At 36.3% G+C, this 26,587-nt stretch overlaps 1 protein-coding gene across 1 annotated transcript; it reads left to right on the forward strand.

The window, feature by feature from the left end:
- The first annotated feature begins 308 nt into the window (after positions 1–308).
- ESCO2 (establishment of sister chromatid cohesion N-acetyltransferase 2) lies at positions 309–26,353 on the forward strand. Its single transcript, XM_037024731.2, has 11 exons — positions 309–485; positions 1,558–1,626; positions 2,385–3,189; positions 6,043–6,136; positions 9,995–10,052; positions 13,182–13,308; positions 14,144–14,275; positions 15,151–15,240; positions 18,177–18,320; positions 20,643–20,818; positions 24,991–26,353. Exons 2-11 carry the CDS (start codon positions 1,574–1,576, stop codon positions 25,121–25,123), a joined length of 1,812 nt encoding a protein of 603 aa, XP_036880626.2. The 5' UTR covers positions 309–485; positions 1,558–1,573; the 3' UTR covers positions 25,124–26,353.
- Positions 26,354–26,587: the final 234 nt, after the last annotated feature.

Raw genomic sequence — 26,587 nt, forward strand, 5'->3', positions numbered from 1 at the left:
TTTTAATGAGCTAGAAACCTAAGGTATTACTACTAAAAAAAAAGGTGACGCTAAAGCTTCAAATGTGAAAAATAACTACCTCGACAGTCTTGGAGAAACTACTTTACAACACCTTACAGCAAATGACCCCAGAACGTAGCTCGAGTTCAAGAAGTCGCCTTATTCTGCCGAAAACTACAATTCCTAGAATGCACCTGGACAAGACCTCGGAATGGAGCCCGGCGCTGCCGCAAGGGATTGTGGAAAGCGTGGTTTCCCTGAGAAGAGAGCATTTCACTTCTCCAGGGCGGGAGAATTTTGGAGACCGCCTCCCGGGTGGGAGGGGCAACGACTAGAGCGCGGCCAATCCCTGAGCCAGCCCCTGGAAGCGCCGGGAAGCGGCGAATCAGAGCAGCGGCTTCAGCCTTGGCTGGCGCGCGACAGTTTGAATACAGTGGAGGAGCTACGGGCTCGGCTGAGGAGAGGTCGCCGGCTCCGGGGGGCAGGTAAGCGCTGCGGCGGGCCGAGGCTGGGAGAGGGGTGGGGGGGGGGGGGCTGAAGACCGACGAGAACGGCAGGGTCTATGGAACGCTGGGTGGAATGTCAAGGGAGAAGAGCTGCTGCTCTGGGCTTGGCGCGCTGGCGGCTCGAGGCCGCGGCCACCCACCGGTTGTCCGCCTCCAGGTCGCCGGGTTTCCCCCCCTTCCTCCGCTGACAGGCTTCGGGCGCTCGGGCGCTTCTCGCCCCTGCCCTCCGTCGCTCTGCCCCGGGAGGGTCTTCCCGAAAGCCGCAGCCCCGCGTGAATGCCCAGGACCCCGGTCTTGCCGTGTCACTTTGAAATCACGCTTGTGTGATTTGACTCGTCGGTCCACCCGACCCGGAGGCAGGCGCAGGGGAGGCTCGCCCCGAGCAGCATGTACCATCCGCTCGAGAGCTGAGGCGCATGATTGCGTTTGTTTTCCACAGCTTGAGGAGATGAGAGTGTTTTCCAACGGGAGGATCTCGCGTCACCCGTTTTCTTGCTGGACTCTGATGAAAAAAGTTAGAAGCGGTCTCCACCTTTGAACGTACAGGCTGTTGAAGACAGTTAAACCAACAAGAAAATGTGTGAAATGGAATATTTAGGAAGTGTAGGGCGGAATGGAAGCGTAGAAAAAAGAGCACCCAGTAGTGAGAGCTGTGGGGGGGAGGGCAGTGGAAGGAAGGCGCCCCAGAACGGGGTCTAGACCTGGTATGAATTAGCCTGACTGAAAGGGGAACGTGTGCCCAGAAATGGGGTAAAAAACACTTCCTTCTTGGTAGGATCATTTTCCACTTGCAAGCATATGTACTATCCCTGCTTGTATTTCCTGTTCTTAATTGCTACTGTGATGTGTTTTACCTTTTTTTTTTTTTCATAATTTCAACTTCATAATTCAAATATTTATTCAAGTGATTTTCTCTCTAAAAAACCCTTTTCTTGGATGTTATGGGCCATCGCCTATCTGAAAACCTTTTCAGACTTAAAGTATGCCTTTGAAGTAGTGATTTTCATACATGTTGGGTGAATTTGGGGTTATAATTGTTTGTTGTTTTTAGGAGTTCAGGTAAGAAGATGCCAGCTTGTACCGCAAGGAAAAGGAAACAGCATCCTTTGAACTGTGACAAGTGAGTCTCATCCTTTGGGTAGAAAGAGTCCACCTTGTCGTAATCTTCTCTATCTCCCAAACTTTCCATTCTTCCATTTGCCTTCTCCTTGTGTCTATCATAATATTTTATATTCTAATTCTAGTCTAGAAATACAGTAAACTTGCATAATTAGCTATTTGGTGCCTTTGGATGGAATCAGAGAAAGCTGTTTTCTGTGGCTTGGAAATGTATGTCAGATCTTTTATTACCTTCTACTCTCTTATGTAGTGTTTATATAGTGTTTTGTTTATAGTAATGCTCATCTATAAGCAATCCTGGAAAGTTTGTGGATTTAGTACTTCCTACTATACCAGGCATATAAATTACTCCCTATAGAACAGGTCCTAGGGGGCCGATTACTTAGAATTATTCATTTTCAAGACTTGTACCCAGTTGAACAAAGTGTATGGGCTATAATTTGAACAGGCCAAGACTTAGAAATAGATTTTCAAACACACACACACATATACACATACATTCATGTCAAAGCTTTTTTGTAAACAGTGTTTGTACTCTGATCTTACTTTTAGAAAATATTTGAATGCTTTGTTTGATAAAGACACAGACTGAGAATCCTACTGTTAAACTAATAGATAATGTGTATGGGTGGATGTTTGGTGGAGAGGATGCATTATTTTTAATATAACCCATAGGTAGAGTTGATTATTACTTAGCAGAGATTGATAAAAATTGAAGCAAAATAATATTTATCATTGGATGTTGTTTTTTTTTCACAGCCTGTTAACAGATACTCCAACCAAGAAATTAATTTTGGACTTCACTGAAAATATATTTCCATCACCTAACAAAAAGCACATTTGCCAAAGCAGTGATAAAAATGAAGAAAAGGTGCATTGCTCTCAACAAGGGCACTTCATTTCAAGTCCTCTCAAAACAACTAAAAAAAATAGATCGCCATCTGCAAATCAAAGTTCACCATTTAAATCTGCTGTGTCTACTGTATCCTTTTACAACAAAGATAAGTGGTACCTCAGTCCACTGGAGAGAAGGCTGATAAAAGACAGTAGATCCATTTGTCCAAAAACTAAGAGTGAAGATAAGTCTTTTCCCAGTGTGACAAAAAAAACACAGGGAAAACCAGTTTACACCAAGAAGATGAACAAAAAACCACAGAAGAGTTTAACTCCTAAGTATCAACCAAGTTATCAGTGCATCAAGCCAGTTTCAAAGAATTCTAAAAATTCCAAGAAAAATCAAGTGGCTTGTAAGCCAAATGTGGAGAAAGAGAATAACTGTTACTCAACTGAAAGTAATCTGAATGCTCCCCGGGTTCTAAGCCAAAAAGTCAAACCACAAGTTACACTCCAGGGAGGAGCAGCGTTTTTTGTTAGTAGAAAAAAATCCTCTCTTAGAAAATTGCCTCTGCAAGATAAACCAGTACTGGGATTCACCCAAAAGAATAAATCAAAAGTAATTAAAGATTCTAAAATAACTGTCACTGAAAGAAGTTTTGAGACAAGGCAAATGCCAAAGTGCCTGTTATTCGAAAAGAAACTTAAAAATGGAGCGAAATTAATAAAGGTAATTAACGAAAAGATAAATTAATGAAAGTAAAGAAAATTGAATATATTCACTTTAAAAACTAAGTTGGCTGTATAACAACCCTTCAGTATAACTACTGTGTATATACCATAGTTGAACAAAATCTTATTTTTACTGTCTGGAGGACTGCCTTTATGAAACCAGAGTATAGGTTAATCACTACAAAGAATTTAGAGACAAGGTGGAAAGATGGGACTTTTCTCCCCCTTTTGGCTTAAAGAAACCTATAACATTTTCTTGGCATAAAGGTATACATTTCCTCAAATGCCCTTGTGGCTTAACTAAAGTCCAGAGAAGCTAAACAAGTTTTTATTTGGTAGTCAGTGTTTTTAGAAAGTAGAAATAACAAGATTCAGGTTGTAGATTGCCGGAGTATGGGCATATTTTTTGTTTATTTCAGCTCTTATAAAGTACTAGATAATTCTAGAAAATTTAGAGAATACAGTAAGTTTGAAAAAGTAAATCTGTAATCCCATGACTTGAAGGTGATCACTATTAATGTATAGTTAGGATTTTGTTTATTTTATATAGTACCTGATTGCTATTCCATGCTTTTTTGATCTTGTTCATATTTTTTACACATCTAGCTTAGCCTGGTGCTGTCTGATACAAACAGAATATCAACCACATGTAATCTGAAATTTTCTAGTGGCTACAAAAAAAAGTGAAAGAAGAGGGGGTAAAAAAAGTTCAGTCCAGTATGTTTTAAATGTTATCATTTCAATGTAATGAATATAAATATAAGAAGTTATTTATACTTTTCTTTTGGTACCAAGTCCTTGAAATCCATGTTTGTTTCCATTTGTAGCATATCTCAATTGGGACTAGCCACTTGGAAATTCTACTTGTGGCTGGTGGCTATAACAGACAATGCAAGCCTATGCCTTCTATTGTTGACCTGTCAGTAATCTCAGAAAGTTGGGTTTTGTTTTCTTTTTTAGGTGGCTAGGAGCAGAAAGCAACTGAGCCTACAGGCTTTAAGAAAGGCTGTCTCCCTATTGGAAGCTTATTTGTCTGTGGTGACTTGTATAAATAAGTCATTCATCACAACCCTGTGGAGAAATGTTAGACTTTCACACAGTGCCCGGTATACTCTGAAGCTTATATATTGAGGGATTACAACTGGATAGTCATTTCCCTCCCCGTCCACCTCTCATTCTTATTGCCTCTTTTCAAATTCAACCACAGTTCATACCTCTTTAGTCACCTATATTTCAGATCTTAAGGGCAAAGATTATAAATTGTTGACCAGTGGACCAAATCCAGTCCCTGAATAATTTTGCTTGGCCTGTATAATGTTTAAAAAAATTTGAGCCATCAATTTTTAAAAGTACATAACAGATTTCTTGTGTTTCACTGTGGTCTGGCAAAACTAAGCCCTCATTCCTACATGGCAGTAATATCTCAGAACAGAATGTCAGACTTACCATTTGACAGGCATGGGCTCTTCATTTCCCTCCACTCAATCAATGTATGTTCATGTATTTAAATCAGCCAGCTTTGATATTAGTTTTACTTACCTGCTGGCCTTGTAGGCATTTAAATTTTGCAATTCCCAGTATAAATATTTCCTCCTGTTTATCAAGTATTGCCAAGAGTATTATTAAATGAAACATGTTCTTGCTGGCTATGTCATGACGGTCTAATTCTACTACTTCATATTGTTTCTGCCAAAAAAACACCCCTGTATCTTCTGGTAAAGGTTTCAGTTACATGGGTATGTAAGTTTATTAAAATTCACCAATCTTAAAAAGAATTCATCAAACTTTATATCTGTATACTTTATATCTGCACTTCACTGTATGTAAATGTACCTCAATTTTAAAAAATTTGGGGCACTAAGTCTAAAATTCTCAGTCTAGCAAAACCAAGTTGGGTGGGGGTGGGAGGGTTCTGCATTTCCACCCGTCCATCTCCTGATTAGTATTCTCCATTATCTGTTTGTTAATGAAGATAGAACCTTGATACAGAGACATGATGAATCCGCTGCCGCAGTCTTTCCTGCCTTCTTTTCTGAACTTCATTTTACGTCACTGGATACTGGGTTCTCTCTGTTTTTCAGTATGAAAAGCTGGGCTTTTGTGCATCTTAAATTTGTGGAAGTGTTTTCTGCTCTCAAGATTTTGTTAAATACGCACTCCCAGTATTCATCTCTGCTAGCTAAGGGTGAATCCTGTTTTCATTTGAAGGTATATAACCCTTCCCCATCTCATTATGGGGCCTGAGAAATGGCAGACTGAGGGGCTGTCCCACCCCTACTGACATATAGTCTTGAACAGGAGATTTACTTCAATCGAAAATTTTTTCTCATATCCCCAAGCTATATATTTTCTCTAAATCTTACCAAATTAGTAGTGTTAGTAAAATTTGTCAGAATTTTTTCTACTTCGCTTTTCCCACTACCCTGCTACTACCCAAAATGGGGAGTTAAAAAAAGCCTTGCTGGCTACTCCAGAATGTTCTTTTTCTTTCCCTGGCTGCTTATTTTTAAAGCTTATAACAAAAGCTGTCCCTTTCTAGTTTGCTGGGTGCTGATGTTCTGTACTCTTCACCTGCCATCTTTATTGGAAAATATAATACATTTTTGACAGTCTGACAAATTGTAGACTTAAATATGTGTATCTGCCTTTTAAAAGGTTATGTATGTTTAGTGAATATAGAGGAAATTTTTCTTAGACTGAAAATTGAGGATTTAAAACCACATTATAAAATGTAATTCATAATAAACTAGGTATTTTGTTTTAGAAACATAACTATTGGGATTCATTCACTAAAAAGCAAACGAATAAGAATTATAGGCTTCCTCTAATTTTACCTATTCATTATTTTCAGGATTCATCAGGTGGAGTATTTTCTTCAAAGGAATGTAAGCCTGATGAAAATAAATGTTTTCCCTCTGAAGATTCTCTCAGTGAGAACAAGGCAGGTAAGTTAAGAGAAACTTTTCTCAAAATGAGTTTATGTACTTACAGTAATGCTTCATCACGTATGTCAGTATGAAATTATATGCAGTAATAATTTTGGTTTTTTTCATATTCAATATGTCTGCCTATGTTTATATCTTTGTGTTTGTCTTGTTGATATTGTTTGCTATGATAAGCAATGCAGTGCATTTTGAAAAGGAGGAGACCAGGAGACTTTAGTCTGGAACTTAAGACAAAATACTGATGTTTCATTCGTCTATGAGATGTGGGCAAATTACCTAAGCTCCCTAGAGCTGGATGTTCTCATCATACCTACCTTTCTTTCCTTTTAACCAAAATAACAAAAAGGAGTAAAAACAATTTATGTTACATATTTGTGATCAAAGTCTATTGTAGGCAGAATTTACTAAACCATGGAAAGGATTAAATTGGGCATCAGCAACCTTAGGATGCTTTCTAAGTCTGCTGCTAATGGGCTTATCTGGGGAAGAAGAGCTCTCTAAAGTAAAGGCTTACTGTTAATTTCTAAATTCCTCTTAGGTCTGAAATCCTATTACTAACTTGTGTCACTGTTCAATTAAACAGTATTTATTAAACTATGAATATATAAAGAATTAATTAACATTGCACTTACCAACCATATTCTTGGTAACTTTACCTTCTTGGTTATAGCTATAAATTTGGAAATAAAATTCTAGGGGTAAACATGCTGACAATAGTGAGAAACTAGCTCATAGGAAGGAAACAAAGAAGATAAAACTAAAAGCATAATCTAGAACAATAGCCCTTGAGAGCATCTAGTGATATATATGTTGAATGTTCATAATTATGAGATACACTGTTAAGCTAGTATTTACTGGGTGCTGAGTATTGTACCAAGCAATGCTAAGTATCTAGTATTCATTATATTTCCCATGGGTTGTGCTGTCACTGATAGAATAGAACACATAAAAGAAAAATAATGGCTTCTTCTTTATAATAGTTATAAAATTTTCCTTTAAATAAATTTGTTTCAGTAATGTCTATTTGGAGAAAATCAGTCCTATTTTTGTTCTAGGATCCAGTCCAATGTACCACATTGCATTTAGTTGTCATGTATCTTTAGTTTCTGTGGCTTTTTTTTGTTTCCATGTTTTCCAGTCTTTTCCTTGTTTCCATGTTTTTCATGACCTTGACATTCTTGAGGAGATATCTATGGCCAGATATCCCATAGAATGTCCCTGAATCTGATTTTGTCTGATGTTTTTCTCATCTTTAGTTTGGGGTTACGGGTTTGGGGGAAGAGTGCCACTGAGGTGAATTGCCCTTCTTGTCACATGGAACCAAGGGTGCTGCAGTGCAAACATGACATTACAGGCGATATTAACCTCTGTTTCTTGGTTAAGGTCAGATTTGCCAGGTTTCTCCACTGTAAAGTTACTCTTTTTCCTTTTCCCTAGTCTTTTCTTTGAAAGCAAGTCTGGCCTACCCTTTCAGAGAGGGGTAGGGATTAAGTTTCATCTCCTGGGGGGGAAATATTTATATACTACATTATTTGGAATTCTTCTATAGGAAGTTATTTCTTCTCTCCCATTGATTTATACAATCTTAAATAAACTGACTCATAGATATTTATTAGTATGGACTCATGAATTTAGTTTGTTATAATCTAGTACTACACTATTTGTAGTATTGCTCACATTGTTCCAGCTTTGACCACTAAGAGATCTTTTCAGGTCAGTATCTTCTACAAGCTCCCATCTTTTTGTTTTTTGAGCACTTCCTTACTCTTTGGTACTCTAAGATGCTCCTAGCTCACCTTGTATTTTTCCTGCCATGGCCCAAGAATCAGCCATTTCTCCAAGGAATCCTGGTTCCTCCTTTTGGGGAATAGTATTCTGTAAACTAAGATCCAGACATGGTGTACTCGTTGCTGCTGGAGCATCATTGCTTCTAGGCCCTCACCAGACAGGGCTAGGAAATAAAATGTATACTAACCCATATGTATACATAAATGTTTACTCACACGTAATTGTTTCTGTATCCCTCCATGTGTACACACTCTAAATAAACATAAGTTCAAATTTGATGTCTCTGACTCTAATCCAGCACCACAGGGTTTAGCCCTTCCTTTCTGGTTTATCTGTAACTTTCCTCAGACAGTGAGAAACCCGGTTCCCACCATTCAGAATCCACCTACCTAACTGTTCAGTCCCAGTATACTTGCAAGTTTCAGAATTGTTGATTCCTCCTCCTGTGAGTAACAGATTTGCCAATTAGACTATAATATGTAAGTACGGTGCCTTTATCACTGGCCTTAGAATTTCTAGTCAAAATTTTAGGTCAGCTTTCCTTTTTCCCCTGCCTCCTTCAGTGTTAGTTATACCATACAGTCCTAATACTGTTGGATTCATTTGTCACAGTCCACATTCCATCTAGGGATCCCTCAAAATCATAGCTTTTTTTTTTCTTTACAAACGTGAAATGTCACTCATGTACAGTTCTGTGGGTTTTATCAAGTATGTCGAGCTGTGTGTGAACCATTCCAGTACCTAAAGCACAGTTCTCTCACCCTAAAATTTTCCTTGTGTGTACCCTTTGCAGCCAACTACTACTCCCTTCCCCATTCCCCTGGCATCCAGTGATCTGTTTTCTGTCCCTGTAGTTTTGCCTTTCCTGGTAGAAGTTGGACACAAATAATCACGCAATATGTAGCCTTTTGGGTCTGACTTCCTTCACTTTGTAGAATGCATTTATGATTCATCTGTGTTATTGTGTGTATCCATAGTTCATTCCCTTTTTTTTTGATGAACTGTGGAGGTGAGATACATAGTCTATTTATCCATTCCTCTATTGAAATACATCTTGGTTGCTTCCAATTTTTAACAATTATGAATAAAGCTGCTCCAGATATTGTACATGTTTCTGTGTTGACATAAGATTTTGAAATACTTGGGTGAATACCTAGAAGCATGACTGCTGGGTTGTGTGGTAAATCTGTTTATAAAAAACTGCCAAAGTATCCCACAGACTGTGCCATCCATTTTGCATTCCCACCTATAGTAAAAGGGAATTCCTGTTACTCCACATTCTTGCCTGCATTTATTTTTGTAAGTCTTTTTTATGTTAGCCATCCTAACAGGTGTGTAGTGGGTTTAATTTGCATTTCCCTAGTGACAAATGATGCTGAGCATCTTTTCATGTATTTATTTGCCATCTATGTCTTTGGTATTTGCCATTTAGATCTTATGCCCACTTTTAATTGAATCGTTTGTTTTCTTATTGTTCAGTTTTTATTGTTGACTTCTTTTTATATTTTGGATACAAGTCCTTGATCAGAAATATGATTGCAGATATTTACTCCCAGTCTGTAGCTCGATAAGTGGTTTTTTGCAAAGCAAAAGTTCAAATTGATAAAGTCCAACTTAATTCTTTCATGTATTGAGCTTTTGGTAATGTATGTTAAACTTGTCACTGAACTCAAGTTCATGCAGGTTTTTCTCTTACATTTTCTTCTAGAAGTTTTTTAGTTTAAAGCTTTACATTTAGATCTGTGATCCCTTTTGAGTTAATTTTGATATGAGAGAGTTGTCATTTTTTTTACATGAGGGTGTCCAGTTTTTCTAATATCACTTGTTGACTATCTTTTCTCCATTTAAGTGCCTTTGACTCTTTGTCAAAAATCATTTGACTGTATTTTTGTGGGTCTATTTCTGGGCTCTCTGTTTTGTTCCTTTGATCTATTTGTCCTTTTGCCGATACCATACTGTCTTGATTACCATTAAGTTTTAAGATACCTTTAAATTAACCTTTAAAATCTTATGATTTAGGGCTTTGAGTTTATTTTATATTATAAATTATTGTCATTTTCCCTCCTCCAGTTTCCCCTGAGTCCACTGTGTATCCCATCTTCAGTGTGTCTTCAGTCAGTACAAAAAGGTAGGGATTTCTCTTATTTAAATGTTCAAGGTATATTTAATTATGAGTTTTCTGGGTTTCATTTTCTTTCTTAGATTATTTAATTTGGAGAGCATTTTCTTCTTCCCCACGAAAGGGATATTAAGAATATGAAATGAAATCAGATCTTCTCATAGAAATTTCATAAAAACCTAAGAGTTGAGAGAAGGGAAAGATCTCTATGGACTTATATAATAATAATAATTACCAACCCTTTTATACAGCCCATAATAAGTAGTTTATATCCAGTTTCTCACTTAATCCTCACAACCTAGAAAGTAGACACTTTTACTAATTCCATTTTCAGCTGAGAAAATTTAGTAATTCAGCTACAGTTGCACAGCTAACAGCTGACAGAGCCTGAACTAGAATCCATATCTGAATCAAAGCCTTAGATATTGCCTTCCCTGGGTGATAACTAATAGTTCATGTTTAATAATAAAAAGCATGTACAAACTCATGCTGTAGGTACCATGATTACTCCCATTTTACAGATGGAGAAACTGTCCAGAGGAATAACTTGCAGCAATGTAATGCTACTATAAATCCCTGCTGAAGCTACCATTATCAAAGCCAAGACCTGAACAGGGTGGGGATGGGAGAGGGTGGGAGGGGACATGGGTGGTGTGAGCATGACAGGTGGGAAAGCTCTGAAAATGAAGTTTCATATAGGCTGAACATCTTCCCAACCAGCTATCTTCCCAACCAGCTTTGGCTCTTCTCTCCCCATTAAATCATAAATAACTAGAGGTATTGAGAAAGGAATTTCCTAGCTAAAACTGTCCAATGCTTTAAGCTAAGCCAAGCAGGCTGTTATCATTTGACTACAAGAATGGCTTTCACACTCTCAACAAACTTATGGTCAGATACATATTTTACATCATGATCCATACAGACAATATATATAACAAAAAACATGTTTTACTAAATACATTTACTATGTGGGAGATGCATCAGTCCATTAAGAAAATGCTGGATATGACACCCTAAACTAATTCAATAAACTACTAATAGTACACACCTGTAGTACAAAAACACTTGTCTAGGTTGCTAACCTCCTCCTTATGCAACTTTTGCCAAGTAACTCAGCTCTTCCCATCTCTGCTAAGTTCTCCTTTTAGGGCACCTCACCTTAAAGCACCTCAGAGATTGGGTTTCGATGGGCAGCTTTTCACCTTCAAAGACCATATTTCTAGGTTTTTTCACCTTTCCCTTTTGTCCTCTGCCTTCTTTCATGTCTGTTTATTGAGAATTGAAACCTATCACTATTCGGTGATAAAAATGTCTAAACTAATTTATTCTAGCATAAAGAGGTATTAGAATGCTATTGGTTGCATCATTTTAAATTGCTCTTTATGTAGGACCCAAGAGATCAGATATCATTAGTTTCTTGTGCTTTAATAAGTTACTTTAAATTTTGGGAGATTTTTCAGATTCTCTCACATTCATTTTTTTTTCTTTCTTCATTTGTCAAACATTTGTAGAAAAAAATGTTTTTCACAGTATTATGTGGTATTGAACTACACTGAGTTTTAGTTTTATTTATTAAGATAACATGGTCTTGTTATCAAGGAAGTTATGGTTAGGAGGATAGGCATTTAAACAAATGTGTATAATCAAGTGTTAAAATTGATAAGACAAATACTGAGCTTGTGGTCATACATGCAGAGATGGGAAGAGCTGAGTTACTTAGCAAAAGTTGCATAAAGAGGAGGAGGTTAGCAACCTAGACAAGTGTTTTTGTACTACAGGTGTGTACTATTAGTAGTTTATTGAATTAGTTTTAGGGTGTCATATCCAGCATTTTCTTAGTGGACTGATGCATCTCCCACATAGTAAATGTATTTAGTTAAACATTTTTTTTTGTTATATGTATTGTCTGTATTGGCATGATGTAAGACATGTATCTGACCATAGGTTTGTTGAGAGTGTGAAAGCCATTCTTACAGTCAAATGATAACAGGCCTGCTTGGCTTAGCTCAAAGTATTGGACAGGTTTTTTTTCCCAGTATTTTCTTGTCAGGATTTTTTCTGTTTGAATCTCTTGTTTTGGATACTTGTTTTTTTGTTTTTTTTTTCCTCTTGCCTATTTTCCTTTATCTCTACTCTCAAGAGATTGCTATTCCTTTGATCCTTGGAAAACCAAAGTCCTGTCATTATAAGGCAAGAGTAACAAACTGTTCTACAGAGCCAGCCAGGCTGGGCAGAGACTGGAGCCAGCTGGAGAACAACTGCCCCGTTTACAAGGCCAAGTGTTATTTAGCTCCAACTAGTAGATTCTTTGGAGAAATAGAGGTCCAGTGATTTTATAGTGTCTCTTGCAATGTTAGAAATTCACAATTTAAAGTGAAATCTCTAAATTTTAAAATATTGGTAGCTAATCCAAAGTTGTACCCCAGTGTGTGAGCCAGTCAAAGCAGATCTGCCAGCTGGATTTGGCCTGAGGGGCTCCAGTTTGCAACCTGTAGAAGCCAGTCCCAACGTTCTTCCCTAATGGGAAAAGGTTGCCTCAACATCTATCCAGCCAAAATGTTTTCCCCCCTAAGAATTTAAGAATAGTGGGGTTCTGCTTTAGGTCTTAGGACAAGTGAATGTATTAGCGTCACTCATTGCCCAAGTGGAAAGTTGTTGAATCACAATATACTAGTAGGTGATTTTCTGTGAATCAGTGCGATCAGGAACAGAGCATACCTATTTGCTGTGGCATTACAGGAATTTCTTTATATCTTACATAGGTAAATATTGTCCTAAGATATGAAAAAACAAAAATGGATCATTTTTTAAGGTTGAAGTCAACCTAAGAGATCCTGCATATGTGCATCTGATACTATAGATGAAAATCCCTTGGACTTGGAGTTAGAAGACTATGTTTTGAGTCTTGCTGCCATTCTTTACTGCGTACCTTACCTTGAGTGAATTATGAGCCTCTCTGAGTGGGCCTCAGGTCCCTCCTTGTTCCTAGCCCTATTACTTCGAGTTATGGTCAATAGAAAGCACCAAAAATTCCAAGGTTCTCTGTAATTGTTAAGTTCATATATGGTTTCTTTTCACTGTAATTTCCTCAAACATTTTAAAATTATTAAATAATGTTTATCAATTTTCTATTTCAAGATCTCTAGTTGAAGAACAGTCTTCTGTGGGATCCATCATATCTACTAACTCCTTGAAACAGACCAATAATCAAAAAAGTACTAATGCCAGAGAGACAAATAAAGAAACAAAAGATCAGCTCGTCATTGTGAGTAAATGTAAACAAAGCTCCCTGTGTTTGTGACTCTTACATGTATAACATGAAGGCAGACATATTGTCTTAGCATAGTTAATTTAACATGGTATGTTATAAAGTGTTGGAAATAAAAGAGAATATGTGACAACCATGTTGTGTGGTCTGCAAAGCCTAAAATATTTACTGTCTGGCTCTTGGCAGAAGAAGTTTGGTAATTCCTGTAACAGTTCAGAACCTGTTGTTTTCAGTAGCAGTAAGTGATGCTTTACGACATAGAATGGTTGTTAATAAGCCAAGACATTGAATATTCCTGACTTCCCTATATTCATGAATTTATCCATGATTTTCTTGAACTTTTATTATGTATTTTTTTAATCAACACTTGGGGTGAAAGTTTTAATATTCCTAACCACTTAAGGAAAAAATACTATAGTGAATAAAGAAGTCCTGAAATTTTTGCCTTGCCTCTTTGAAATAGGTTTTATTAGGTCTCTCGTTTAAGAGTTAATAAAGAAGCTCCATTTTTCATCTTAGCTATAATTTTTATGATTTAGTCTTATGCCTTAAAACTATGTGCCTAACTAAAGAATCTTAATATTTTTACACTGTCCATTCAGAGACAAATCCATTTCTTTAATCACTTTACTGCATTTTTAGGTATCTGTTCATTCTATTTTGTTTGGGGTGAGGGAGAGGTTATAGTAACCAGACTTTCATTTAGTAATTCACATGTGCCAGCATAAGAGAAAAGTAATGAGAAATTTGAATGATGGTTACATTATCTAAATACAGAAGCTGTTTGTGATATGTCTCGATGGGTTTTTTTTTTTTCCTCCCCCAATTACAGGATGCAGGTCAGAAACATTTTGGAGCCACCATGTGTAAGTCTTGTGGCATGATCTACACTGCTTCCAGCCCTGAAGATGAACTACAGCACATTCAGCATCACCACAGATTTCTGGAGGGAATCAAATATGTAGTAAGTAAAAAGTAGTGTTTTCAATTTGTTCTGAAAGTAAAACTGCTTGACATTTTACATTTCTTTTGCTTAAATATTGAAAGATCTGTATATCCATAAATATTTCATCACCTGCAGTTTTGTTGTCCTTAGTATTTCAGGCTGGTGGTATTTAAAACCTAACTTTTAATAAAAGTGCCATATGAAACTATTCATCCTATTATAAGAGAAATATTCTCGATCAAGTGAACACCCTGCATACTTACCTCTAGCTTCCTGGGCAGAACTGAACAGTCAAGATACAAAACTTTCAAAGCCTTGAGGAGATCCCCTCTTTTATCACGTTAGTTTCTTCAGTGTAGATAACCTTAGAAAAACAACTTTTCTATGACTTTCCCATTCTGAGAGGAGCAGTACCACCTCTTGATCAAGCACTTCTCTAGTCCAAATACATCTTATCGTTGGCCTTATTTTCATGATCATGCCTGCTACTTAAGTGCATCCCTTTTCCCCCTACCTTTATTGCCACAGTTCATGCCTTCATGATGTTTTTAGCCTGGTTTATTACAACTCTTTTTCTCCTACCCATCTCCCACCTCCCAACTCCTAATAATTCATCATTCCTTTCCTCTCTATTTCTTATGAAGGGCTCCTATTTGACTTTGTGTTGTTTTATAATAGATTTTGTTGCTTGTTTCCCAATAGGGTGTCAGCCCCTTGAGGACAGGCATTTATTTTAGGCATCTTTTATTTCCTTTCCCATGTTCATTTAATTGGATTTTGTCTTATGTTTTTTATATCATTGATTGTTCTTCCTTTTGTCCTCTCCAAAACAAATTATTTAATGGGTGTCTTTTTCATCTTCAAATTAAACTGTTACTTTTTTTCCTCTGGAGGGATGGAAAAAAGAACGCATAGTAGCAGAGTTTTGGGATGGGAAAATCGTGTTGGTCCTGCCACGTGATCCAAGCTATGCTCTCAGAAAGGTATGGAACACGGGATTCTTAATCTTTGTTCTCCTCCCACTCCCTCCCCACCCTCCCCACTGAGAAAACAATCTGGGGTGAAGTGTAACTATTGAGGGTGGAAGATCCACTTTGGTTCACATGTAAGGAATGACTTTCATAGTAGTTCATACAAAACTAAATTAAAAATTATAAGACAAATAAAGGAGTGTTCAAATTAAAACAGATAAGGCCCCATAGTTTATCTTTTACCTTCATCTTCTACTTGTGAAAGGTAAACCAAACTTTTCAATGAGATCAATGGCGTCCGAGTCTGTTTCTCATGTTGGTGTTGCCTGTTTCCCGGGCTGGATGTTTAGCCCCAGTGAACAATGAATAAAGCTGAAACAGCATCTGTTTTAGTACTTCCTTTCCGTGGAAAGAAATTAGGTTCTTTAAAATAGATTTCTAAAACCCTATTTCCAAAGTGGCATTCACAGATACATGCTTCTACACGCATACCTCGTTTTATTGTGTATCACAGATATTTTATTTTACGCAAATTGAAGATTAGTGGCAACTGCATCAACCAAGTCTGTCGGCGCCATTTGTCCAAAAGCATTTGCTCACTTTGTGTCTGTCACATTTTGGTAATTCTCACAATATTTCAAACTTTATATTATATTTGATATAGTGATCAGTGATCTTTGATGTTACTATTGTAATTATTTGGGGGCATCATGCACCGTGCCCATATAGAGCTGTGAACTCAGTCTGTAAACACTGTACATATTCTGACTGCTCCACCAACTGGCCAGCCCCATCTCTCTCCCTCCCTATCCCCTGGGACACGACAATATTAAAATTAAGCCAACTAGTAACCCTACAATGGCCTCTAAGTGTTCAAGTGAAAGGAAGAGTTGCATGATTTTCAGTTTAAATCAAACGTTAAAATGGTTAAGCTTAGTGAGGAAGGCATGCCAAAAACCAAGATGGGCCAAAACCTAGGCCTCTTGCCCCAAAGAGTTAGCCAAGCTGTGAATCCAAGGGAAGACTTCTTGAAGGAAATTAAAAATGTTACTCCAGTGAACACATGAATGATAAGAAACAGAGACAGCCTTATTGCTGATATGGAGAAAACTTTAGTGGTCTGGATAGAAGATCAAACTAGCCACAAACATTCTCTGAAGCCAAAACCTAATCCAGAACAAGGCCCTGACTCTCTTCAGTTCTGTGAAGGCTGAGAGATGGGGAGAGGCTGCAGAGGGAGAGCCTGAAGCGAGCAGAGGTTGGTTCAAGAGGCTCAATGAAAGAAGCCGTCTCCATAAAAGAAAAGTGCAGGTGAAGCAGCAGGTGCTGATGCAGAAGCTGCAGCAAGTTATCCTGGAAGATCTAGTGAAGAGGATTAGTGTGGGTGGCTACACTAAACAACAGATTTTCAATGTAAGTGAAGTAACCTTCTCTTGGAAGAAGATGCCATCTAAGACTCAGAGAGAGAAGTCAGTGCCTGGCTTCCAAGCACAGTCTGATGCTCAGCATTAGCCCTAGTCTAGGGCTAATGCAGCTGGTGCCTTTAAGTTGAAGACCGTGCTCATTCTACTCTGAAAACCCTAGGGCCCTTAAGAATTATGCTAATTCTACTCTGCCTGTGCTCTATACATAGAACAACAAAGCCTCGATGCAGCCACATGTGTTTACAACATGGTTTACTGAACATTTTAAGTCTACTGTTGACTACTGCTCAGAAAACAAAAGATTGCTTTCAAAATATGGCTGATCATTGACACAATGCACCTGGTCCCCTAAGAGCTCTGGGGAAGATGTACAATAGGATTCATGTCGTTTTCATGCCTGATAACACAACATCCATCTGCAGCCCATAGATCAAGAGTCATTTTGACTTTCAAGTCTTAGTGTTGAAGAAATACATTTCATAAGGCTACAGCTGTCATAGAAAGTGATTCCTGATGTGTCTGGGTAAAGTCAGTTGAAAACCTTCTGGAAAGGATGCCATTCAGAACATTCAGAACATTTGTGATTCATGGGAAGAGGTTCAAGTATCAATATTAACAGGAGTTTGGAAGAAGTGAATTCCAGTCATCCTGGATGACTGAGAGTTTCAGGACATCAGAGGGGGAAGTCACTGCAGATACGGTGGAAACAGCAAGAGAACTGGAATGTGAAGTGCAGCCTGGAGGTGTGACTGAAATGCTACAGTCTTATAATCAAACTTTAATAGATGAGTTGCTGCTTATGGATGAGCAAAGAAAGTGGTTTCTTGAAATGGAATCTACTCCTGGTGAAGGTGCTGTGGAGATTATTAAAATAACAGGATTCAGAGTATTACATAAACTTAGTTGATAAATCAGTGCAAGTTTTGGGAGGACTGACTCCAACTTTGTAATTAGTTCTTTAATGGGTAATAGGCTATCAAATAGCATCGCATGTTATCGAGAAATTATTTGTGAAAGGAAGAGTAAATTGCTGTGGCAAACTTCATTATTATCTTATTTCTAGAAATAGCTACAGGCACTCTAACATTCAGCAACCACCTCCCTGATCAGTCAGGAGCCGTCGACATTGAGAGTCTCTACCAGCAAAAAGATTACAATTTGCTGAAAGCTCACATGATAGCATTTTTTAGCAATAAAGCATTTTTAAATTAAGCTATGTACATTGTTTTTTAGATATAATGCTCTTGCATACTTAATAGACTACAGTATAATACAAACAACTTTTGCATGTGCTGGGAAACCAAAATTCCCTTTGACGTGATTATATTATTCACTTTATTACAGCAGTCTGGAATGAAACCCACAATATCTCTGAGGTATGCCTGGAGTATGAGGTGTTTTAATTTAGGAAGTAGAGACTAACATGGCTAAATGATAGTATGATAAATTTTTTATATAAATATATATAGTTTCTACTTTGCTTTTTAAAACAAATTCACCTCTTTTGGTTTTTAACATCATTAGGTAGAAGATGTCCAAGAACTTGTCGATAATGAATTGGGCTTCCAGCAAGTTGTTCCCAGATATCCAAACAAAACCAAAACTTTTCTCTTCATATCTGATGAAAAGAGAGTAGTTGGGTGCTTAATTGCAGAGCCCATCAAACAGGTATGGTATATGTCTTTTAAATTGTTGACATATTGTGAGCAAAATAGAGTAGTTAGTAGAAGTCTCATTAAGCATTTCAAAATGCTACTGTTAATGACTTCTTACCCCATTTAAATATCTTTGACCATATGGATAATTGAAGTAATTTATTTTCTATTTTATTTGCGATTTTCCCTTACATATAGGAAGGGTAAGTCAGTCAGTCTTAAGTTCATATAGTCATTTCCATACTAGACTACGAAGTAGTGATTTTAAATAAGCAAATCTGTAGAGCCCAGTCTTTGAACATGTGGCTTAGCCCAGGTTAATATATTTGGAAAAATAGTCATTATTTATCCCTTAATTAAAATCTACTTTAGGGAATAATTAGCAATATTCTAGAAAGGGAGTCAGCAAGCTACAGCTTATGTGGCTCACAACCTGTTTTTGTAAATAAAGTTTTATTGAAACACAGCCACACTTACTCATTTCCGTGTTATTTGTGTTTGCTTTTGTGCTACAATGGCAGGATTGAGAGATGCAACAGAAACCACACGCCCCCAAGAGCCTGAAATATTTAGTTTGGTCCCTTACAGAAAATGTTGCCAAACCTTGTTCTAGAATAGAGATGTATATTTTGCTTTCAGGATGCTTACAGGGTTGCCTTTAGCTAGACAAAATTATAGTTCAAGTGTATTCTTTTTACCTGTTTTATAATATCCCACATTTATTTTAAAATATTTATCTGTCTCAATACATTGAGATGATGCTAGCATAAATTTATCTTATACCTTCTTATAAGTGCCTCCCTTTTTTCTCATTTCTACCATGTTTACTTCTTATTTTCCTTTTTTATCCCTGCTTTTCATATATACATATATATCGTGCTGAGTGTAAAAAGCCAATTTCAAAAGGTCACACACTGTATGATTCTATTCTATATATATATATAGTCTCGTGTGGCTGGTTGATATGATTGGTTGTAAATGGTCAATTTGTATGTTTCCTTCTTCAATCTTAAGGAAGTAGATTGTTTGTAGTGATAAAAGGCAAATGTAACCAAAAAATTATATATGTTCTCATTCTCATTTCAGAAACAAGGTTTTCTTGATGATAGTTAAGATTTAGTTAAGTATACACCTATCAGAACAGCTACAATAAAAAATAGTGACAGTACCAAATGCTGACAGGGATGAAGGGAAACTAGAACTCTTCATACATTGTTGGAGGGAATGTAAAGTTACAGCCACTCTGGGCAGAGTTTGGCATTTCCTTAAAAAGCTAATCATGCATTTACCATATGACCTGCAAGTATACTCCTGGGCATTTATTACAGAGAAATAAAACTTGTATCTACACAAAACCCAATTACTGAATGTTCATAGCAGCTTTATTTGAAAGAGCCAAAACCTGGAAACAACAATTTCCTTAAATGGTGAAATGATTAAACAATCTGGTATATCTGTACAATGGAACATTGCTTAGCAGTAAAAAGAACTAAGCTGTTAATATGTGCAGCAAGTTCGACAGATGTCAAAGGCATTGTGCTGAGTGTAAAAAGTCAATTTCAAAAGGTTACACACTGTATTATTCTGTTTATATAACTTCCTTAAAACAACAGTTATAGAAATAGAGAAGAGATTGTGGTTGCCAGGGTTTAAGGATGGTGGAGGGGAAAAGGAGGTGTTTGTTAGAAAGAGGTGTTAAGAGGAATATATTTGTCATGATGCAATAACTGTATTTTGATTATGGTAATGGTTAAACATATAGGTATGGTGGGGTGTCATGGAATGGTATACACACATTATCCACATGTTAATTTCTTAGTTTTGGTTATTATGCTATAGTTATGGAAGATGTAACCACTGGGGGGAAACTGAGGGATACACGATCCTCTCTGTACTATTTTTCAGCTTCCTATGAATCTTTATTTCAAAATGAAAAGGTTTTTAGAAAAATTATCCAAATTTCATAGTTGGTAATGCAAATCTTCTTTAGTGTTACCAGTTTTTAGAATATCGTATATACATTTTAGGCTAGAGAGAGGGGAGAAATTTATGTACTTCATTAAGTCATTTTTTATAATTTTTTTAATCAGTAAAAGAATGAAGTTTCATAATGGTATATACACTGGAATGTATTATATCAATACAGCAATACCACTAGTATTTTTTAAGCATTGTGTGACTATAAATAGGCAAGAAATCTCAAAAAGTGAAAAGAATTTTAACATTTAATAATAAGATGAATTTTAGGTAAGTTTTTTTTAAGGAATGGTTTTTAAAAAGAGATGTGAATTTGTATGTATGGTCAGATCGAGATGCTTTATGTATATCATTGCAGGCCTTCCGTGTCCTGTCTGAAGCAACTGGTCCAGAATCTCCAAGCTCAAAAGAATGTCACAGGGCTTGGCAGTGTTCAAATGTACCAGAACCTGCAATCTGTGGGATAAGTAGAATCTGGGTGTTCAGACTGAAGAGAAGAAAACGCATCGCAAGACGACTGGTAGATACTCTCAGGTAAGCAATAAAATGGCTCTAGACCCTGATTAGCTTTCCCAGAACCTTATCTGGCTCATGAGACAAGGGGTATGATGTTGGTAAGACATTTCTGTATGAAAACTATCAAAGTTGGACTGAGGCAAGTACTGGCACGGAAGTAAAGTATTGGATATACTCAGTTTAGGGCACAGCATTCCAAGTCTGAAACTTTCTGGCCCAGTGCTTGTCAAACTTACTGTGGTGAAAGACTAGTCTAATTTGTTACAAATGACATTTTAATACAGTAAAATAAAGATGGATTGCTAGCAAATGAAATACAAAAAAAAAAAAAGATAGAAGATGCAAGCCCAGATTTTTATTAGATTCAACATAAAAAGTTACCATTTCAATAAATCTATACAAACAAAATAGTGGTTTTAAAAAAGGAATTAATGAAACTATACCTTTCACTGACAATGTGTGACAAGATAATACTTTCTGTAAATAATGTGTAAGTGTAACTAAATGTAAAAGTGAATTAGCAAGACAGCCCACAGAGTGGGAGACAATACTTGCAAATCATTTATCTAATAAGGGTCTAGTATATCCAGCATATCTAAAAGAACTCTTACAACACAACAATAAAAAGACAAATAACCCAATTTAAAAATGGGCAAAGGATTTCAATAGGCATTTCTCCAAAGAAGAAATATAAATGGCTGGTAAACACATGAAAATATGTTCAACATGGTTAGCTATCAGGGAAATCACAAACCAAAACCACAATGAGATACCACTTTACAACAACCAGGATGACTATAATAAAAAAAAAAGAGAGAGAGAGAAAATAATGAGTGTTAGTGAGGATGTGGAGGAAATTGGAATGTAAAATGGTATAGCTGCTGTCTGTCAGTTCCTCAAGAAATTAAACTTACCATATGACCCAACAATCACTCCTAGGTATATACTCAAAAGAAATGAAAGCATATGTCCACACAAAAACTGGTACATGAAGGTTAATAACAGCATTATTCATAATAGCCAAAAAATTGTACAAAACCAAATTCATGATTAATGGATAAACAATGTGGTGTATCTATACAATAATACAGTGGGATGTTATTCAGCCACAAAAAGGAATGAATTACTGATGCTTGCTACAATATGGGGGAACCTTGAAAACATTCCGCTAATTGAAGTTAACTAGTTACGAGACCTATGTTTTACGATTCCATTTATAGAAAATATCCAGAATAAATAAATCCATAGATAGGAACTGAGGGAAGGGTAAATGGAGAATGATTACTGATGGTGTAATGTTTCTTTTTGGGGTGAGAAAATGTTCTGGAATTAGATATTGGTGATTAGGCACAATCTTGTGTATATACTAATGTATAATTTTAGAAGGTGAGTCTTAAAGCATATGAATTATATCCCCATGAAAAATTAGTGAATTCTCCATTTTACCTGTGTGCACACTTGAACTAACAATGTGTATTTAAATTTTCCAGTGGACAAATGGATTTTGCTTGTTAATTTACCTAACCTAGGTTGGATGGGTGAGTTTCACAACACCACTATCTCAACTTCTATGCTTAACAGGTTACACTTCAACCAAAGTAAGGACCTCACTTTGAGTAGCACTATTTTAGCCTTTTGCATTCTACACACTTTTAAGATAGAACATCAAAGACCACTGTGGGGATCCAGCCTTGGGCCATAATCCTAGTCACCCACACATACTTTATAAAAGGGGAGCAGTGAGAAAAATTGGTGTCTCTAAGGATTTAAGTTGCCCTCAACTTATGTATGAGAACATACTTAGCTTTTCTCATACTTCTGAGTCGACAATACAAGTAACATAATTGACATGCTGTCCTGTCTTTGAGGAGCGTTAGGCTGAATTCCTTGTCTACACAGGCAATGTACGTTTAAATCCTCGAAGAGTAAAGTATTATTCCTAGTTATTTCACATAAGAAGCAGTTTAGGCTCAGGTGGTATTATTAATACTATAAATGTACTCTGATGCTAATAAAACGAGTTAGGACTCAAACCTTACAGATCTAATGTTCTTTTTGTACCTGATAATCACTTATAAAGACATAAGGACTATTTAATCAAGTTAACATTTTGCTTTGGGTTCTAGTAAATTTAGCAATAAACTTTGTATTAGATTTTATAGTTCAGTGTACCAGAAGCTTATATTTTCTAATTGAATCCAGTTCAATTTTTTATTTTGAAGTAATTTCAAATTATGAAAGAGCAAGAACAGTAAAAAGAATCCCCTCATATACCTTGGCCTGGATTCATCTAGTTTTAAACATTTACTTTCTTCCCCAGTTATTTTAAAACAAGTTATGTACTTTATGCCCCTTTACCCCTTCATTCTTCAGTGTGTATTCCTATGAATATTCTCTTGCATAAGCACAGTTCAATTATCAAATTCAGGATACTTAATATTGATATAATACTTTTATCTAATATATAGCCCACATTTGTTTTGTCATTTGTTTCAAGTGTTCTTCATAGCATTTTTTTTTTTTTTTTTAGTCCAGGACCACCTATTACTTTTAGTCATTATATTTCTTTGGTCTTTATCCTCCTTAAGGTGGAATGATTTCTTAACCTTTCTTTTATTTTGGTTTCCACTAGTCTTTATTGCACTCCTAGGCACCTACAATTCTGAAAGTGTAGCTCTTCTTTTGAATGAAACTGAAAGATATAATATGCAATCAAGTCATTTTATTGTATGACATCACTCATAGCAAGTGAATTTTCTTCTGGTGCTGAGCAAATATAAATAACTGTGAATGTCAGTGAGCTCATTGAACAAGCATGATTTAAAGTAATGAAGTAATTTTTCATTGTAGTATTGATCGTATACAAAAATTTGTTTCCGACTATGTGTACTTTCCCCTTAGGTATATGGAGCTTTGGTTTTAATATGAACCCTTTAAAGATCCCTAACTCATACAACCTACATGTAATTTGCCATTTCAGGTTATAAATTTCCATCTGGAAGTCAAAAGTTTAGATGCTCATTTCCCATGCATCAACTCAGATATGTTATCACCTCATGGGGCATGTTATTTTGTGGGCTCAAAGCTAGGCTAACATTATTTTAACCCTATTGGTTTTGAAAGCTATTAAAAGTTAGGATAGCCATGATTGACCTCAAAAGAATATATCCTGCACACAAAAATTATTATTTTTTAACCTTGCTTATCAAAACCAAAATTGAGAACTCTTGAAATTCACATTGTCAACACATATCTTTATAATCAATTTTTTTGTATCATTAATATAAAATCACATGAGCAACATTGTGGTTCCTTGATTCCCCCCATTATCAAGTCCCTACCACATACCCCATTACAGTCACTGTCCGTCAGCGCAGTAAGATACTGTAGAGTCACTACGTCTCCTCTGTGCTATACTGCCTTCCCCATTTCCCCCACCCCCATATGTTATGTGTGCTAATCGTAATGCCCCTTATTCCCCTTCTACCTCCCTTCCCACCCACCCTCCCCAGTCCCTTTCTCTTTGGTAACTGTTAGTCCCTTCTTGGGTTCTGTGAGTCTGCTGCTGTTTTGTTCATTTAGTTTTTGCTTTGTTCTTATGCTCCACAGATGAGTGAAATCATTTGGTGCTTGCCTTTCTTTGTTTTTTGTGACATTTGAAGAACTTGAAGAGTGCAGGCCAGTTATTATATAGGGTATCCCTCAGTTTTGTTGAATTCTTTCAACCATTTCATTACTTTCAATCCTAGTTGAGCTGTATCAAGGAGAGTTATGGTCAAAATGCAGATTCATTTTTGCCTTCTTAAAGCTCTGAGTGTGTGGTATAGTTAGAAGATTATGGTTATTGGTTAAAATTGGTGTTGGTTATTTTTTGCTTTTAATTATCTGTGGCTCTTAATTAGCAGTATTAGCTCTTATTAGTTGTTCATTACTGTGGATCCCCTAGAGTCAGCTGAATGGTTTGTATGGTTCCCTTTGCCTCTCTCTCAAGTTTTTTTTTGGGGGACCTCATTTTCTCATCTGTTAAGTAGTATCATTAACCTTCCATCTCTATAATCAAAGGCATTATTTTTTTTATCACTTATTTAAGAAATTAAAATTTCATAGTTGGTTTGCTTTGAAATTGTACTAATGCTTAATCAGAATTTTAAATTGGTCTCTTGTAAAATTTTTTTCCTTTCTTTTTTTAGGAATTGCTTCATGTTTGGCTGTTTCCTCAGCACTGACGAAATAGCGTTTTCTGACCCAACACCAGATGGCAAGTTATTTGCAACTAAGTACTGCAACACCCCTAATTTCCTTGTATACAATTTTAATAGTTAAATCCAATTTCAACTATAGAAGTTATTGTATGTATGAGTTCAGATAGTCCCTTGTCATAAATACAAACTATTTAACAAATATCAAAATAAAAATACTAGGACACACACATCCACACAAAATTGCCTCAGTTTTGTTTCTTATGAATTGAAAAGTCAAGGATAAATTTGTTGAAAATTATCTGGGCATTTCAGAGAAAGGAAAAAATCTTTGCATGATATACAGAATGCTGAATCTTGTTATAAAACTTTGTAGCTGTAACTGGAAAATTATTTGCTTCCTACATAAGAGCATTGACAAAGCAAGGCGGCTGCCCACAGAAAGATGACCCTGATCTTTCACAGACCATCCCCTGGATGAGGGCTCTCTCGTGCCTGATCAGAGGCAAACAGGAAAACTTTAAGACAGATCATTTCCATGCCCTATTTTTAAAGATAGTACTGAAGTTCTGTACACAGAATTTTTATTTTGTAGGTATTTGGCTGTAACAACTCAGTTTGAATATATTTAGAAAGTGCTTTCAATTTCTCATTTGTAGAAGGGAAAGATGGCAAATAATGAGTACAGTTTTCATATCCTTTTATGTGGAACAGAATTCTATGGCTTAAGTTTAAATCTTTTTAAAAGTCATGTTAATCAAAGCATACCTGTCATCACATTTAATTAAAATTGAAATTTAGTAATCGCACTATTTCACTAACTTCTGGTGTGTGAAAATGCTAACTGCCACCTTAATGTATTACTGGGATTGATGTCATTAATAAAATGGATACCCAGTTGGATTAGATGACTCATGGTTATGTTTTAAACTTGTTTGCATGTTTAAAATACATGTGACTTATTCTGGAACATCTGGCAAAAGTGCTGATAAAATGTATAGTAACAGAACCAAGGTTAGGAAATAAATATATTTAGGCTGGTGGGCCAGAAAACATGGTGATAGTATGCAAGTGATCCTTAATATGCACACATTTTTCTAGTGTAATTCTTGGATACTTATTTTGAGAAGCAAAGAATTATCCAGATTATTTTTGATTCTAAAAAAATCATTTAACCTGCTATCTGGCAGTAAGACTACAGGGAGTATTTTCCAGGTTGTAACTGTAGAATCTGTTCATCTGCATTCTTTTATTTACCTGTAAGTTAACATGGTTCCAAAATTTGAAAGCCTGGGTTCTGAAAATAATAGAAGCTTTAAAATACATGTAATTATGCAAACGTTTTCATGCTATTTTCTGCACTGCTGTCTTTAACTCTTTTATTTAACATTTGTTAACATTATTTTGTTTGCTCAATGCTTTTATAATGAACCAAATAAACATCAATATCCTGTTTATTATACAACTGAATGTGCTGCTTTTCTTTTAGTCTTTGTGGTTATAAAAGTAGTACATGCTCTCTGTAATGTTAACCTTAAAAATAAAGCTGTCCATTTTTTTACCAGCATAATGGGTTTATCCAGGAACT

Source organism: Manis javanica, chromosome 3 (assembly GCF_040802235.1).
Source record: "Manis javanica isolate MJ-LG chromosome 3, MJ_LKY, whole genome shotgun sequence".
Classification (NCBI taxonomy): domain Eukaryota; kingdom Metazoa; phylum Chordata; class Mammalia; order Pholidota; family Manidae; genus Manis; species Manis javanica.